At 40.3% G+C, this 18,587-nt stretch overlaps 1 protein-coding gene across 1 annotated transcript; it reads left to right on the top strand.

The window, feature by feature from the left end:
* Window positions 1–1,512: 1,512 nt before the first annotated feature.
* Window positions 1,513–18,270, top strand: LOC108882081 (leucine-rich repeat-containing protein 45-like). The gene is given in 11 exon segments (XM_018674353.2): window positions 1,513–1,611; window positions 1,837–1,925; window positions 1,928–1,971; window positions 2,620–2,697; window positions 4,121–4,232; window positions 4,319–4,389; window positions 4,730–4,822; window positions 8,725–8,817; window positions 10,232–10,405; window positions 16,026–16,173; window positions 16,564–18,270. Coding segments are annotated over 11 exon segments (1,140 nt in total). The 5' UTR covers window positions 1,513–1,573; the 3' UTR covers window positions 16,764–18,270.
* The last annotated feature ends 317 nt before the right edge of the window (window positions 18,271–18,587 follow it).

The following is an 18,587-nucleotide window of genomic DNA, read 5'->3' on the forward strand; positions in this document are numbered from 1 at the left end:
GTCTGTGTCTAGGTATTGTGTGTACATGAGTGACTTAAATAATTTTTCAGCCAAGCACAAGATTGTATGAACTACAGTATAACCTAAAACGGTGCAACCCCCCACCCCCACTGACTCGGCCCTCCTTGCACACTCATGCAATTGAATATTTAATCGTGTGCTTCAGAACCAACTATTATCACTGAAGGCTCTCAGGAGCACAGACAACCTACCAAACATGTCCAGTTAAACATTATCATTTAACTTGTCTTAGAACACATCAACACCTCTGCTGAGGTTATTAGGCCATTTGTTTTCAGTTTTTCACAAATTCACTCTCTAAAGTCCTTTGAATTCAAGCTTAATTTTAATTCAACCCTTTCATGCACAGATTGCAAGGATTTTTTGTGTTGTGTTTTTATTCTCACATGTCCACTCAGATGGACTGCATGTGTTGAGTTTTCAATTGAAGAACTATGTATTTAACAAACAAATCAATTATATACACTGCCTGGCCAAAAAAAAAGTCGCCACCTGGATTTAACTAAGCAAACAGGTAAGACCCTCCTATTGGATAATTACTGCATGGGCGATTATCTTTCAGCTGGCAACAAGTTATTTAACCCCAAAATGATTCAATGAGTAGCTTCTCATTTCTTAAACAACCATGTCGAAAGACACATCCTATAGTTGTTGAAAAGATGTTAGTCTGTTTGAGAAGGTCAAATCATTGGCATGCAAAAGCAGAGAAAACATCTAAGAGATTGCAGAAACTACTAAAATTGGGTTAAGAACTGTTCAACGCATTATTAAAAACTGGAAGGATAGTGGGAGGAAGAAATAGCCGGAAAAAAAATCCTGATTGATCGTGATCAGCGATCACTTAAAAAAGTTAAAACGTTAAAAGTCAGGGCTATGTTTAATAGTGAAAGTAAGAGCATTTCCATATGCACAATGCGAAGGGAACTCAAGGGATTGGGACTGAACAGCTGTGTAGTCTTAAGAAAACTACTAAGTGAGGCTAATCAGAAAAATTCTGTTTGTTAGGGAGCATAAAGATTGGACTCTGGAGCAATGAAAGAAGGTCATGTGGTCTGATGAGTCCAGATTTACCCTGTTCCAGAGTGATGGGGCATCAGGGTAAGAAGAGAGGCAGATGAAGTGATGCACCCATCATGCCTAGTGCCTACTGTACAAGCCTGTGGGTGATCTGGGGTTTGCTGCAGTTGGTCAGGTCTAGGTTCACCAACATTATTTGCCCAGAGAATGAGGTCAGCTGACTACCTGAATATACTGAATGACCAGGTTATTCCATCAATGGATTTTTTTCTTCCCTGATTGCACGGGCATATTCCAAGATGACAATGCCAGGATTCATCGGGCTCAAATTGTCAAAGAGTGGTTCAGGGAGCATGAGATATCATTCTCACACATGGATTGGCCACCACAGAGTCCAGACCTTAACCCCACTGAGAATCTTCGGGATGTGCTGAAGAAGACTTTGCACAGTGGTCCGACTCTCCATCATCAATACAAGATCTTGGTGAAAAATTAATGCAACACTGGATGGAAATAAATCTTGTGACATTGCAGAATGCGATGCGAATTCACTGTAATATTCTACAGCCCAAGGTGATGTTCTCAAATGTATTGTTTTGTCTAATAATAAATTTACTGTCCTATGTGATAATGAAAAGCATGAAGCTGGAACAAAGAAAATACAAGGAAATATTCAAATTTTTTTTGCTTAAAATGGTTACTCAATAACCAAAATAGTTGCTGATTCATTTTCTGTCAATTGACTCATCATCAACAGCTCTACCTGTAACAATGATCACATAATGATTTGATATGCAGACTGCAGATGACCGAGGCTGCCCTTGCCCTCTCTGAGCAGAAAAATCACAACATGGGAGAACTGCTGACTCAAGTGAAGGTTGAGAAAGAAAGCAGTGGGAACGCCAGAGCAGAGAGAGGAAGAAAGAACAAGAGGTAAGGCCAGGTGAGAGGACAGAAAACAATGTAAAAACAAGTAGTTTCACCTTCGTGGGAGGAAACGACTATGATGATTATGATGATGAGGTGTATATGGCGTCATCAAGCTTTTTTTATTCAAGTACTTTTCTTTCAACAAAAGAAAAAACTGGTCTTAGTACACAAAAGATGAACCCATCATCAATGGTATTTACCATTCCAGACTAGTTAAGTGATACTAATTTTAATGCACTGCTTTTATTATTTGGTGACTGTATTTTCTTTTGCTGCTTTTTATATTCTGTGCTCAGAATTGAATCTGTCAACTTTTATCTACTGAATCATTACTGTTAACCACTTCAATTAAGACATTTTTTGGTGAGAAACAGTAATTCATATGTCATGCAGGGCCATATGTCTTAAGCATGAGCTTTATAGCTGGTTTTGATCACCCCAGAGCTAACTGAGTAAGTTGTTCACCAGAGAAGAGAGTCTGAGTAGGTTCACAGTGTAACAGGCCCTGATGTGGAATAAAATTCATCAAAACAGCGACACATCCTAACAAACTGACACATCATGACACAAAATCACTTCCAAGATATGACTGTTATAAATGTATGCTGTTATAAAGTTATGCTCCGCCTCATGCTGTTTTCCATCCTGTAGGACTGTGTGCACAGAGAGGGCAAACTCCTCAGAGAGGTCCAAAACTTGTCCGAAACCAACATCCAACTCAAGAGTAAAGTAAGAGTGATGTCTGTTCAGAACTGAGTGTGTGGAATTAATGTGTTCCCGTAAAGAGGTTGTCTGTGTCCTCAGCCCAGACTGGGAGCTGATTCCACAGAAGAGCAGCCTAATAGCTGAAAGCTCTGTCTTGCTCTATTAAGATAATAGGGGGCTATGGAGTCTTTAAGATATAATGGAGTTTGGTCATTGAGGGTCTTTGTGTAAGGACAAGGTTTGTGAATTATTCTCTGGATTTACAGGGAGCCCTTGTAGAGAAGGTAACACGGGAGAAATAAGATCTCTCTTTCTTGTTCCCGTCAGTACTCATGCTGCAGCATTTTGGATCAACTGGATGCTTCTCATAGAGTTACTGGGACGTCCTGATAATAAGGAATTACAGTAGTCCAGTTGAGAGGGAACAAATAAATGGACAAGATTTTCAGCATCCTTTTGAGACAGGCTGATTCTGATTTATATATTATTGTGTAGGTGGAAGAGGGCTTCCCTAGAGACTTTCTTTTGTCATTATTAACTACATAACCAGATTATGTTTTTCTGAGGTGTTTAGGGCCAAACACAATAACTTCTGTTTGAATTTAGTGGCAAAAATTGTAGCTCATCCAGGCCTTTATGTCTTTAAGACATTAATGAAGTTTGACTAGCTGATAAATTTAATCCAGCTTCATAGATAATAGAGATTTACGTGGTGCTTTTGTATAATGCTCCCTAAAGGAAGAATATAAAGACTAAAAAGTAGTCTTCTAAAACAAAACTATATGGAGAACTGTAGCAAGCACTATGGCTAACTTTTGTGTGCATGGAAGAGTCTTCTTTAACATGAACAAACAGGAATTTATTTGCTAAATCTGACTTAAACCAGCCTAGTGTGGTTCCTTTAATCCATTGTCTGAGGCCATGAGAAGATTGGAACTTTTGGTGCTATAATGCACCCCTAAATGTTTGAAAATCTTCATACCATTCCTATGCAGATAATCATATAATTGATTTTGCAACAGCTTCTTCAAGGATTTTGGAAATGAAGGTCAGGTTGGCTGTAAATCCATAGTTGGCTAAAATATCTGGATCGTAGGTAGAGTGGCTCTTTAAGGAGAGGTTAAATTACTACAATCTTAAAAACCAGAGGTACGTAGTGTGTTGATAAGGATAAATTGATCAAGTCTAATATCGAAGTGTTAGATAAAGGTAAAAAATCCTTGAATAGCCTACCTGGAATAGGGTCTAAAAGACAAGATGATGATTTAGATAAAGTAACTGTTGAAGTTAGCTCAGAGTCTAAATCAGATATTACAGTGGATTCTAAGGCTACTGTACTAGACAATACATCTGCCAGTTATGGCAGTTGTGTTAGATGTGAGCGTAACTGTTTTGTGTGTGTGTATGTGTGTGCATGTGCACGTGCGTGCATGCGCACGTGTGTTAGGTGGAGGAGATGGAGCGCAGGTGCAAGTCTCAGCAGCACCAGATCTTTGAGCTGAAACAAGAACTGACCAACAACACAGCTGAGCTAAAGCTGCGACTAGCACAGGCAGAGGGTAACACACACATAATGAACACAAACACACACGGTCTTTTTCACATGAAACCTAGTGCAAATTTCTTGTGTATCACCCTCTGACAGACCGTCTGGAAACAGAGAAACGAAGGTCCAAACAAGTCCTGGAGGACATGGACAATCTCCGACAGAAAGAGGTGCTTTCTTGAAATTCCAAGCATGTTGCAATGGAATTTAACAATACAGAGAGACTCTCTCTGATAATAAAATCCTATTGTCACTATGAACTTGTCAAAGAAACCAGTGTAGAGACTCCAGGAAATTACTGCATCGGGCCAAGAAATAATCCACCATATAACAACCTTTTACATTTGACTCTTTGTATTGATAACACAAACAAGATGTAATGTGTTAATTGATGCACTTTATAGGTGCTGGGGAGCTAATTTTGTTACCATTGGACAGTCAATGCATTTTATTTTATCTAATAGATGCAGATTTATTACAGTGATAAAATGCTAAAAATTAAAATTATAGGTGGAGCATGTGAATCGACATCTGGAGGAAAGTGAGAGAACTCTGCAAGAGCGCATCTTCAAACTGGAGGGACAGCGGATACAACTGGAAGAGGTCAGAATTCAGAGTATCTGGGTTTAAAAGAACACAATCTGGGGTATCCTAATAGCTGGATGATTTAGGCTATTGGCAGTAACTGACAGTAACATCTTTGGTACGATTCTAGCTGGGAATCTAGTAAAAGCAAAAATCATCTTAATCTTTAAGAAAAAAGATAACCCAATCAGTGTAATACATACATTAAGTCAACAAGGTAACTGCTAAAACAGACTATAGATTATAGTTATTTGCGTTCATGGCATATCAGAGTTATGAGTTTCCAATTTATAAATAGCTCACATCAACATTCAAGTTAGAATTATGACTGGGAAACTCAGATTTTCCAAAAAGCTCATATATATCCAGCTTGGCACTTATAATACATGCCAGAAGTTAGAGCCACAGTTCAGTGTAATTAAACTCAAATTAATGGTGCTATTATGTCAGTGTACAGGATAGATTAGACCCTGCTCCAGTTTCAACTTATCAAGCCAGGAGGAGGATTATAGATGCCATACAGTGCTGTTGAATCTTGTTTTGAGGCATCTTGAAAAGAAAACACATGATTGTCGCTCCTCTGTTTGATTCTGCTTTCATTGTATCAGCTTCACATCCTTGCACATAGGCTGCTGTCAAATTTTAACATGGATTTTAAATTATGTTTATTCTTAAGTTTGCAGAAGACTGCACAATGAGGAACAGATATGTACCACTTTTGAATGTGTGCCACAAACTGACAGGCTGACAGCTCATATATTGTATATGAGCTGCATATGAGCTGCTGAGTTTAATTTGCATTCATCAAGGTGGGGGTTGTATAGGTGACACAAACACATGTATAAGATCAACATCTTCATTCATTCATTCAAACATTCTATTACTAGCTGTGTTTCCTCTAGCTTATGCCTTTCCTTTCTCTTGCTGCTCTCACTGATAGATTTGGTGACAAGTGACAATGACGACAGTGACAGTGATGTTGACCTGGTGTCATGTGTTTGTATAGCATGTATACAAGTATTGCATTGATTGCCTTTTTGTGTTTACTATTAGTGACTGCTTTTTGTAGCCTTATCGCCCTTCAGAGACTTGTCTGTGTACAAAACCAGCTCTGCAAGCATACCACCATTATGATGAGCTGAACTCTTGCAGTTCATTAACATGGGTTCTAGAGATGCACCGATACCAGCATCAGGTGTCTGTCCGATACCCTGTTCCTGTACTCATACTCATATTCATAAAAGTGTCCCGATACCACTTTACGGCAGCGTGACGTTCAGTATGAACTGTAATGGCATTAGTAAGTACTCATATTGGTACTCAGTATCAGCAAGTACTCAAATGTAAGTACTTGTAATTGCATTGAAAACATGTGGTATCAGTGCATCCCTAATGGGTTCTGTTTCATTCATCCTGACCGCCAGAGGCAGTTATTAACACTGAATGATATCCAACTCGCGCATGCACAGGTCAAGTAGTTCATCATCAACAAAGTGACGTGTGATCTGGGATGACAGGGCGTGGAGTATTTAAGTCCATGTCATCATGAAAGACATACCTTACATCTTAAGATCTAAGAGCCCTGTAACTACACAGTTGGAGCTACGGTTTTTGTCCTCCAAGGGCTGGCTGCTGGCTTTCAAATTAGTGTTTAGCTTCCTGTTAGAGATAGTTAAGCTCAGTGGCTCCCTGACTGCTGAGAACATCACCGCTAGTCTGAGGTGCATTGTTGATGAGTGGGGCTTGGGAGGTAAAGTTAGTGCATCTGTACACTACACTGCAAAAACATGACTTGACATCACAACATATTATTGTTTTGGTTTGGGTGGAGGGCACGTCTTAATGATGACGTCATGACTGATCGACTTAAATTGGCATGATTAATCCAACTTCAAAAAGTAATCAAAATGCTTATCCCTACTCACCACACATCTGATGGCAGAGCCTTGGCTTCCATGTAGAATGCCAGCAGTTACAGACTGGGCCAGATGCCAGCCGTGGAACCATCTATCTCTTCCCTCACTGTGTCACCCAATGAGGTGCTGAGACCAGACGCTTGCTGTCCAAGGCCACAGTGTCGTATTACAGATGACTTTTTGGTTAAATGTTATGATACGGCAGCACACATGGGCCATACTGGAAACTCTCTTTCCCACCTAATATTAGTCCTGTCTCAGTCTTTGCAAACCACCAGCATGGATGCTTCCATTCAGTAACCAAGCCTGGTCCCCACTTCTAGAGCCGGGCCAGAGAGCTCTCCGCACTCTCCCTGTAGTTCCAGGGGAATTGTTTGGCCAAGGACTTATGCCCCTATTAAGACAGCGACCTCCACCAGGTTATAGTGCTAGCTGCCCTCAGCTTATCCAGGAAGCTACACACAGACCTCACAATCCTTTGACTGACTTGACCATCACTGCGGTCATCCAGAATCCATATAACCATATTTTCATACGTAACTAATTTTTTTACATCTCTACTGTCCAGTATCCATGACAAAAACACAACATTAGCCTAAAGCCATTTCAATGTAAAGTGGTTATGGTGTAGCAGTGTAGCTTGCGATTGGTATGACTGGTCAGGGCTGCTTGGGCTGTGGGGTGTTTGATTCTACTTTTTCAGGTGGGTTATAAAATCTGCACCTTCAATCAGTTATTCAGATGACACTGACTTTGTTCACATCCAACATTCTAGTGAATGGAGAGCAAGACTGTTGACAGCGAAGACAACATTAAGAAAGTTAAAGAAAGACTGTTACTTGCTGTTTTTTGGGAGCACACATTCAACAAAAACAAACCTACTCACCACCATCAGTTATCTCTGTCAGTGAATGAAAGAATGTAAATATATTACCATGGGATATGTCATTACAGCAAGATATGTCCTAACAGTACAATAAACCTGCTTACTGTTGCAGTGGTAGTTCAGCAGGTGAAATCACACACTGAACCATAAACCAGTTCCCACATCAGAGGCTCCCACAGCAGTATCCGTACACTGTGATGCCTAAGTGAATTCCACCTCTACATACATTTACAAAGCACAATAAGAAAACACTGTGCGAAAAGAATAGGTTTACAAGGAGACTGTATCAGTGTCTCTACAGCTGGGATTGAGAGGGTGTAGTATTAAACCTTGTGTTTCAGAAGCCCAGGATGATTTCATTTTCAGACTCCGCAAGCCAACAAATGCATCTATATTTATATATAATTTGTAGTATGGACTCCAGCAGCAACAAAAATTTTACTGAAACTACACCATCTAGGTTTCTTAAGTAATATTCTCATGGCATCATTAGAAGCTACTTTAAGTATTTGTAAACTTGCTTTTCTGTAGTTTGACCACAAGTGTGCAGTACAGAGTGGTGTATAGTATGCTCTAAATACAGACATCTATCATACATCATGTGGTATTGCCTACAAATATCTTCATCATCTGCCATTTGTCAATTAATAAAATGTCTAAGATACTTTACCTTATTACAAACACTAAGACTATTATCACCACAATATCATCACAACTGAGCAAGATGCAGTCAGATCCTCAATCTGATGGCAGCCTTGTCATTGTCAATAAACTGTTTTGCATTACACCAGTCAGCACCAAGCCTAACCACATTTATTACCCAAGCTTCTTATTCCATAGAACAGCTTCACCCTGTTACTTTTCCTAACCGTATTTAACCAGGAAATTCAGTTCACACAAATCCACTTGCTTCTCTTTGCAAGAAGGGAATCTCCCACTTCTCAGGTCAAGCTGGAAGTGAATGTAGAACATGGGAACACCTTTGTGCTGGAGTGTTGGATTATTATAGTGTCTGCCCTGTCAGTGAAAAGGTGTGGATGGTGGACACAGTTTAATAAACATCTATACATATTAGCTGTAATGTGATATTGTGAAAATGTCATTTACATCTGTTACAGGAGCTGATTAAGGCTAAAGCACTGTGTGTGTCAGAGAGGGCCCAAGCAGAGGAGGAACTGGGAAGAGTGCGAGCTCAAGTGCGCCTGGAAGAGGTGGGTCATAAAATCTGCATCTGTGATCAGTTATTCAGATGACTTTATTATAAACCAAAGTGTCTGGTGAATGGAGAGCAAGATACCTCAAAAACTGATAGCCAACTGCCATCATTAAAGGCAATAATAATAATATTGTTGAACTCTTCTGTAGCTGCACCATCAGACCAAAGATAACAGTCCTATACAAGAATTGTCAGTACAATACCTGAGTTTCTTCACTTTGAGGACTTAACTTTTCTTCAAAAACTTTTTTCACTTTGTTAAAGAAGGCAAAGTGGGGTGGCATAGTGGTGCAGTGGTTAGCACTGTCGCCGCACAGCATAAAGGGTTCACAGAAAATCTCAGGCCCGCTTCAGGCCTTTGCATGTTCTCCCTGTGCCTGCTTGTGTTCTTTCCGGTTACTCCGGCTTCCTCCCACAGCCCAAAGACATGCTAGTTAGGTTAATTGGTGACTCTAAATTGGCTGCAGGTGTGAATGTGAGTGTGAATGGTTGTTTGACTTTATGTGTTGGCCCTGCAATGGACTGGTGATCCGTACAGGGTGTACCCTGGCCAATGTCAGCTGGGATAGGCTCCAGCATTCCCGCAACCCTTAAAAGGTAAGCGGTATAGATAATGCATGGACGGATGGAAAAGAAGGCAAAGTTCTCAACTGTTAAATATTGCCTAAGCTACAGAAAACTTTAACAAAAGAAGTAATCTTACAATAAATTAGCAACATTTTGATTTAGAAAACAAGTACGTAAACAAGATTATGAGTCTGAACTTGCTTCCAGTGCCTGCTCTGGGTCATTGACAGTCTTCAGTATTCTGAGTTATGATCAGGATGGCTCCAAGATGCACTGAGGTGTGCTAGCCAGCTTCAGTTATGACTAGTGTCACAGTGTAGGTAGTAATGTTTCACTTTAGATCTAAAGGCTTTCATAACCACCAAGCCTTGCAGCTATTCCAGCTACTAACAGGCTGCAGTGTGTACTGAATGCTTAATTGTCAACAATGAGAAATGAGGTCTTACCTGAGCTCAACTCACTTTCCATGGTTGTTCCACTTGTTCCTCACATTGTCACTTAATCATCTGGGCAGCCGGAGCCAGGTCTGACACCCTTCTCTCATGTCGCCAACTGTACACTGAGTTTTGTTTCATTTCATAAACTAAGCCACGTCCTCTGGGATGAGGGTTATCAATCATTGTCCATCTTTGTTTCAGCAAATATTTGCTATTTGTATTCATCTGCAGCACACTACTCTCATGCTTCCACATCTCTGCTGTGATTGTGATGTTTTAAAGGTCCTATCTACAGCAAGAAGTTATGGTTATCATGAAAGAATCTAGAAAAATTAAAGGTTAAACATACATATACAACACTTAAGTTTCTCCGTCATCTTCTTTCATATTGTTTCCTCTGAGTAGCAGGAGCATGTGTCAATGTTAGAGGAGAAGCTTCGCTCGGTGCGTTCTTCCCTGCAGGAGGTCCAGCACCACTGCTCCCAGCAAAAGCAGACCATCTCTGAGCTGCAGGCTAAAACCGGTCAGCAGAGTGTCGAGATGGACGGACTGCGGCGCAGGATAGAGGAGCTCCAGCAGGTTAGGATGCACTGTTACACATAGAACATTTCAGGCTCACAATGTGTGGGCATCATCATATTCCATATCCTGTGTTCACAACATAGATTTACATTACAATTGAACTAATAGTGTTGCATTATAAGCTCCTGCAGAAAATGCAGTGTGAATGCTGCAACCTGAATGCATTGCTGAAGCAAAACGGCTGATAACAGTTGAAATCCAGAAGCAATGCTTAAATTTAAATAGCAAGAGCAGAGTATATGAATAGCAGAACAGCAAAATAGCAAAATTGCAGAAAAAACAAAATAGTATAAATAGTAAAAAGTAAAATTTCATGTTGTTTCATTGACCAGAGGAGCCAGGTATCGAACCGCTAACCTTCTGACTGGGAAGTACCCACTCTACTTTGTGCGCCACTGAAACCCACACTGCAGAGATCTTGGAAAATTTCAATGTACTTAGATGTTAACATGATGAGAGGCAGGAGCCTTTAAACTACATGACAATGCCTTTAAGAGATCTGATTCTGCTCTCAAAATTTCACAGCTCCTCGCTCTAGCTGGTCACAGGACACACTGATAAATCCTCCAAGAAGCTGTAACAAGCCTCCACAAAACTCCACAAATCTAAAGTTAACATTTTTAGCACATGAAAAGGTACAACATTAAAGGATCATTTTAAGACACAAATGGAGTCTGTGTGTGTATGCCAGACTGCTAAGCTTGCAAAGTTGAGTTGGTTTAAAGAAAGTTGAGCTGAGTTCCCATAGAATTCCATTCATTTTTTAATTGATAAAAAAAATATGAATATAAAATTGCTCATAAATAAAAGAAAAACGTTGACTACTAGCAGAAATGTCTTAATGGAGCTGAACATTTTGATACCTCAATTGTTTCGGTAGCACAAAGTATGCAGGAGTAGTTAGCGACCAAAAAACGTACGGAAAAATAATAATAAAGATTTGAAGAACAATATTTGCTAATTAATATAGAATAAAGCTGCAAGCAGCATTAAACAGGCCCTCCAGCTCTGTGCTGTCAGGGCACTGGCAGCCATAGGTTTAATACGGGTCGAACAATATGATTCTGAAACCGAGCAAAAAATCACTGACTTTTCCCATCAGTTGCATATTTTTATCATGCATGAAGCCACCTTCAAAGATGGAGCCTAAGAGCAGCTTAATCCTCTGTCCTTTTGCCTTAGACATGATAAGTGCCCTCTTGCTGGTTTTAACTGTAATAAATGTCTCTGACTTATGTGATGATGATGATGATGATGATGATGATGTGAAATGGATCTTTGTCAACCTGCAAGTCATACGACATGGTTCTGAATTTGCATGACCGTTGGACACAGAACAAATTACTTAAATATCACTTACTGCGTCCATCAGTTGCATATTTGCATTCATGAAGGCAGCTCCATGCACAGACAGACCCTTAGACACGCTTAATCCTCTTTCTCTCAGACTTGACAAGTATGTTCTTGGTTAGTTGTAACTTCAATAGGCGATTTCTGACCTCATGTGAAATGGATCTTTATCAACCTACTAGAGGAATACATTAATGTATAATACATGTAATTTCCTGTTGCCAGTAGGTGGGACTATGAGTATGGCTGAATATTGGCATGTAGAAGTGTTCAAGCCAAGACTCCAAACGTGAAGTTTGGGACAGATTGGACAGTGCATATGGGAGATACAACTTCCTGTTTCATGGCGAAGCTTTGAAATTTTCCACACCACTGTGTGGATGCTCCTCCGTGCCAAACTTTAAACTTAAGATTTTGACAGTCTCACTGTTCACTTCGACAACCTTAAGAACTTCCCTGACACACTGGAGTTTGCCTTGATTACATTTTGGAAGAACGTGCTGAAGAAAAACAAGTTTACTGAGCCGTCTCGGGCATCACTAGCTTTGGCTAATGCAAACACTGACAGTTGTGACTCTCCTAGCCCAGCCACTGGAGGATTTGCCTTTGATCTGGGACAAAATCTCGGACAAGATCCTCAAACATATAAATGACAGGTTTGATAAGCTAGATCAGACCCTTCAGGTGGTACAGAGTTCCCAAAAAGAGCTGTTGGAGAAGGTTGACGCTGTCAAAGAGCAGGTAAAAGATCAGGAAAGCTATATTAGTGGCTTGGAAAAGGCGCTCTCCGGCCTGAAGAATGAAAACAACGCCCTCAAGCTCAAGGTGGATGATCTCGAGGGCCAGTCGCGCCGCAGCAACGTTAAGATTGTCAGTATTCCCTAAGGAGAGGAAGGAGGTAAACCAACAGAATTCATCGAGGCCCTAATCCCAAAACTTAGGAGAAGACAATTTTCAATCTAAGGTGGTTATTGACTGCACACACCGTACCCTGTCACCGCCGCCTCCAGAGGGAGCTGCACCCTGTGCCATCATGGCCTGGGTTCATTTTTACAGAGAGAGAGCTCATACTGCATCTCCGGAGGTCACAACAGCTGGAGTATAAAGGCAGGAAGGTGCTTATTTTCCCAGACTATACACCAGAGGTAATGTGACAATGGCGTAAATTCAACAAGGTTTTTGGTCAAACTGTCAATTTTGTTTTTCCTACACTCATTGGAACTGGAGCTGAGCTAGTTTTCCTTTAGCTTTTCTTTTTTTAGCGAAGCACCATTCGTCTGCGAGCTAGTCACTGGACGTGCGGTTAGTGATGCCGGCCCTAAAGGGATAGTTGTGCTTCATTTGGGGAAGTACTTGGTGGGCGGGTAGGAATCATGTTCCTGTGTTCGTTTAAGTGTGGTATTTTGTGGGGGTTTTTGGGTGGACACCAGGCTGCATTCTGTATTGCAAACATGCAATAATAATCTAACATTGGTCTCTTGGAATGTGAGGGGTCTCGGCCATGCAACCAAAAGGGGTCGGGTTTTTTCACATCTCAAATCACTGAAGCCAGATACAATTTTTCTCTGGGAAACACATACTGGGGTAAATGAATAGCGTAGAATGAGGGCAAATTGGATTTCCCAGGATTTTCAGGCACTTTTTACTCATAAGGCCAGAGGGGTTGCTGTTCTTTTTTGCAAGAATATACCATTTCAACAATGTACAAATCCTCCCTTTTACAGTCCGATTACGATAAAATCTTAAAAGTAAAATATGAATACAACACTATCCTTGGCAAACGTGTAAGCACTACTTTACTAAAACTTAGACAAAAACATTTTGAACTTGGTGATAAGCCAGAGAAATTATTAGCAAGCCAACTCAGAGGTGAGCAGGCTAATCAGGCCATTTATCAGATTAAATCCAAATCAGGCAAATTGATTACGAATCATAAGGAAATAAATGTTTGTTTCAGAGATTACTATAGGGAACTATATTCTAGCAAAGCAGCTGCCTCTGAAACAGATTTTTGTGACTTCTTTACCACCTTAAACCCTCAACTAAACAGTGCCTGAAGAGATAACCTTGACACCCCAGTCACTAAAGCAGATCTTTTAAATGCTATTCGAGCTCTCCCTTCTGGAAAAGCAGCTGGCCCAGATGGTTTTGGCTTTGAATTTCATAAAGCATTTAAAGAAAAAATGGCTCCTCTTATGTTAAGGATATGGTTGACAAAACTAACATCAGGAACTGGAATTTGCTTCCCCTTTCAATGACTGGCCGCATTAATGCAATAAAAATGGTTGCATTATCTGTTCTTGGCTTTAACCAGCGAAGCATGTGAGTGACTTGCAAGCTTTTTCTATCCACCCTTCCTGCTTGCAGTTTGCCCCAGGTGGCACTAAAGTCTGCCTACCACCCAACCTGGCTTTTGTGCCTAAGGTGGTTGAGTCAGCTTACAGATGTCCCACTGTGGAGCTTTTGGCTTTTTACTCTCCTCCTTTTTCCTCAGGTGTGGAGCAAAAGCTAAACACCTTGTGTCCAGTGTGGGCACTGCAGGTGTATGTGAGTAGAACAGCAGGGTTCAAGAAAGCTGATCAGCTGTTCGTGTCCTGGGCTTCTCCTCATAAAGGCAAGCCACTGTCTCGCCAGAGGCTGTCTCACTGGATTGTGGAGGCTATTTCTCTGGCCTATAAGTGTGGGGGTTTGCTGTGTCAGTGCAGGAAATTTGTGCTGTAACAAGTTGGGTTATCCCTCACACTTTTGTGAGGTTTTACAGATTTGACGTCTTGGGGCTGCCCTTAGCACAAGCAATGCTAGAAGTGAACACGCCAGGGTCAGTGTAATTATTGCTGACAGGCTGGATATGTTTATGGCCTCGGGAAGCTTATGCACTCCGGGAGTGGTCTATATCTCCCATAGTGAAACACCGAATGACGTTAGAAAAAGAACTTTGGGTAACTTAACGTAATCCCTGGTTCTTTCACCATCATATCTGGAATGATTTGAGAGGGGCTGGTCGACTGGGTTACACAGGGGGTGTGCCCCAGGCACAGTTCAACCTGTGTGTCACTGACAGACGTGGTGTCATTGGAGCTTCCGGGAGGGAAGTAAGCTCAAAAGGCAAATTCAGAATCCTCTCCCTAAATAAAACTAAATGACATTTCTCTGATGTGCATTGTCAGCTGTGAGACCCTATAAAGACAGATGTGTGTCTTTCCAGATCATGTCCATTTAACTGAATTTACAACAGGTGGACTCCAGTCAAGGTGTAGAAACATCTCAAAGATGGTCAAGAGACATTGGAGGAACCTGAACGAATACTTATGTCAATTTGATATTTCAGTTTTTATTTTTAATAAATTTGCAAAAATTCTGTTTTCACTTTGTCATTATGAGGTATTGAGTAAAAAATTATCATTTTAGCATAATACTGCAACATAACCTGTTTTTCTGACACATGAGTTGCCAAACAACTAAATGATGTGGGTCTTCCTGGAGCTCAACTCACTTTCTATTGTTGTTCCACTTGTTCTTTATAGTGCCACTTAGTCAACTGGGCAGCTGGAGCCCCGGTCTGACACCCTGCTTTCGTGTTGCCAACTGTATACTGAGCTTTGTTTCAGTTCATTTAGGATAACAAATAGACACAGACCAAAATATGTAAAGGTTATCACTCATTGCCCATTGTGGTTTCAACAAAATTTACATTCATCTGCAGCACACTACTGTCATGCTTCCATATCTCTACTCTTTGTCTAAACAAGGACAAAGGCCAATCTGTGCCTGTGACTCCAGTAGCCACAGCAGAGCTGGAAAATATTTTGAAGAACAAAACTACACAAAAGAAGTTAAATTAATCAAATGAACTGACTCAGAATAAACACTAAACTGGTTTAAAGTACAGAGTATATTATGAAGTTTCTACAAAGCATCATCTTTAGCCTTTGCTTATTGTTAGTGGCACATAAAACAGAAATTTCAGCTTGGTGACTGGGTGTTTGTCACTGAAATGCACCACAAGAGTCTTAGTGGACTTCTCTCCTTTGTTTTTTTCAGGCTAGTAACCTTTCATCAAAGAACCTATCTGTCATCTTTTGTACTTATTGATTCAACCAGGAGATTTTAATGTCACCTAACACCTAACTGGACTTCTACTCCCAGACAGATGCTTGATGCCCAAAGTAATTCCTTCCACTTAGCAGCTCCTTGGTAGACTAGCAACTGTCCAAGTTGTACCACATCAGTTTGCTTTGGAGGTTTAACAGGTGATGTGTTGTTGCAGGAGCTGTTGGGTAAGGACCAGGAAAAGGTAGCTGAGGTGAGCCGGATCAGGGTGGAGCTGCAGGAGCAGATTGGACATTTACAGGCAGAGAGGACGGCACAGGGAGGACTCAAAGAGAAGATCAGTACTCTGGAGAGAGAGATTAAAAGTACACTCTTTATTACCTTTTACAAAAACAAAAGCACATTTCAAGAAGGTGGTTAATTTCTTCTTGTGTCTTTGTGTCATTTGTTCCAGTGCAAATTAATTTGTCTAAAGAAATGTATTGATGCCAGTAGCATGTAGTAGTAGTAGTATGCCCTATTGCCATACGTTGCAACAAGTTCTATGTTTATATGTAACAACTCTGGAAACAAAGTAGAATAATAAATAATAATAAAGTATGAATAATAACATACAGTTTGAACATTCAGCTGAATTGTTGAGAATGTAAGGCTTTGTGATGTAACCAGGTCAGACACTGAAGATTTCAAATGCATCATGTTTGAAATGATTTTCTGAACGCTTTCTTTTCTACCTTTCTCCCTATGTCCTGTAGTACTAAGCAGTAACCACAGGGAGGCGCTTCTCGATAAAGAGAGCGAGATGTCTTCCATGCTGGAGAAGCTGCGACTGAAGGAGGCAGAGATCTGGAGGATAAGGGAGGATGAGGCCAACAGAGCCAGTTACCTGCAGAGTGCCATCCTCACCTATGTTCAGGGCTCCCCTCTGGGACAGTACAACAGCCCCAAGAAATGACCCAGAGAGCTCACCACCTCAGCTATGACCTCTGAGCCCTCACTGGGCTCCTGCACAGGCCAGGAGAATAAGCAGAAAAAAAATCATGATTTCCTCGACTTGAAAAGTTTTAAGGAAAGATAGTGGTTTAACAGTAAGATGGGAGATACTTGGAGCAGGACACCAAAATGCAACAAAATGTGCAAATACAGGCAATTGAAATTTCAAAAAGTCTACCTTTTAAAACCGTAGCAACCTTGTTCTTACTTCCAGTCACTGTACCTCATCAATACTTGTTTGAACTGCTATCACTAGTCACTTGCCCCCATTTTAGTCTCCCTTCTTAAGTCCCAACACATATTCTTAGTTTACAGTAAGAAACAAAGTCTTGTTTTAAAACATTTTTCTCTAGTAAGGATGGCAGTGTAGTGTAAGTCAATATTGAAAATGTAAAGGAAAGTTAAGGTTTGTTATTTTTTCTGAGGTAAAAGTGTAAGTGGGCACATCTGAAATAAAGATGAGTAATAATCAATGTCAGACTTGAAAAAAGGAAGTGAGTTTTTCACCTTCATTTAAGTATTTAAGTTTTATCTTCCAAATAAGTTTGGCTAACCTGCTGTCAGACCTCTGTATCACCACTCCAATCTCTGATTTGTTAATGGGTCAAATGTTGTGCCCACTAGTGGCTATTTCCATTGTTTTTTTGTTTGTTTGTTTGTTTTGCTTTGTTTTTAATTTTATTTTATTAGTGAAATAACATGACAAGGAGTAACTTTGTGAAAATGTTAAAAAGGTGTACATAAAATAAGGGCAGAGGATTATGTTAGGTGGTATGTTTTGTTTGGTGTGTTTGTGTGTGTGCGTGGCAGGATGTGGCTGATTTCACTGTTTGGAGAAACGTCTTCTACTACTTCTACTACTCAGAATTTTGTAGGCAGCTTACATTGCCATGCTAACATGCTCACAATGACAATACTAATAAGCAGATATAATGTTTATACCAATCATCCTCTCTTTCACAGAAATGATGGAGCCCCGTAGTGCTCTAAGTGCTCTATTTTAAGAAATATTGAGAGTAAACTCCAGTTGGAATAATTCACATCCCTGTCTTGTCTCCCTTGTCATGATTTATGTGGGCTGAGATCATTACCAAGGAACTTTGGTGTCTTCACATTAACTGAAAATTAGCTGTTTTCTCTGTACACCTCCCTTTTGTTGAACCCATTTGTCGTTTCCTCCAGTCACAGTGAATAAAAGGCAATGTTGCATTGTTAGAGTTGACATTCCAAATGAGATTTGGTTCAAATATGCCATAAATTCCAAATATGCCCACAGCCCCACCACCCACTCACTGCAGTTCAGACGCCAAGAGCAGGAAAATGTTATTGCTGTTTTTACAAATGTTTTTTTCTTTTATAATACAAAGAGCTGTTTCATATCTTGATATGTTTTGAATATTTTATTTGTGTGTTCAAGTTTTTCACTGTGTGTTTTTTATCAATAAAAGTTGGTCATTTCTGAAAGAAAATGGGAAAGAGTTTTCTTACCGGACAGATAACATCACAGTATTCAGAGTGTAGTGTGTTGGTGGGGTGGGGATGTATGAGGTCACTGGGTCTTGAAATTACAGCCAAAGATCCTTAACTTTCAAGATAGTTCACACCTTTGTCTGTTATTCTGTAGTTCTTGCAGTGTCAAGGCTGTGGTATGGTTTCATCAAGACAACATAATGCTCTGAGTACAGTATTTTGAGATTGAAGCAGATATTATGAACACAGAGTTTTGGTACCTTGATCTCGGATTAAAGTTATAATAAAAAAAAACCTAGTAGGAAACCTCAATCCT

This window comes from Lates calcarifer, unplaced genomic scaffold (assembly GCF_001640805.2).
Source record: "Lates calcarifer isolate ASB-BC8 unplaced genomic scaffold, TLL_Latcal_v3 scaffold_53_113, whole genome shotgun sequence".
Taxonomy (NCBI): domain Eukaryota; kingdom Metazoa; phylum Chordata; class Actinopteri; family Centropomidae; genus Lates; species Lates calcarifer.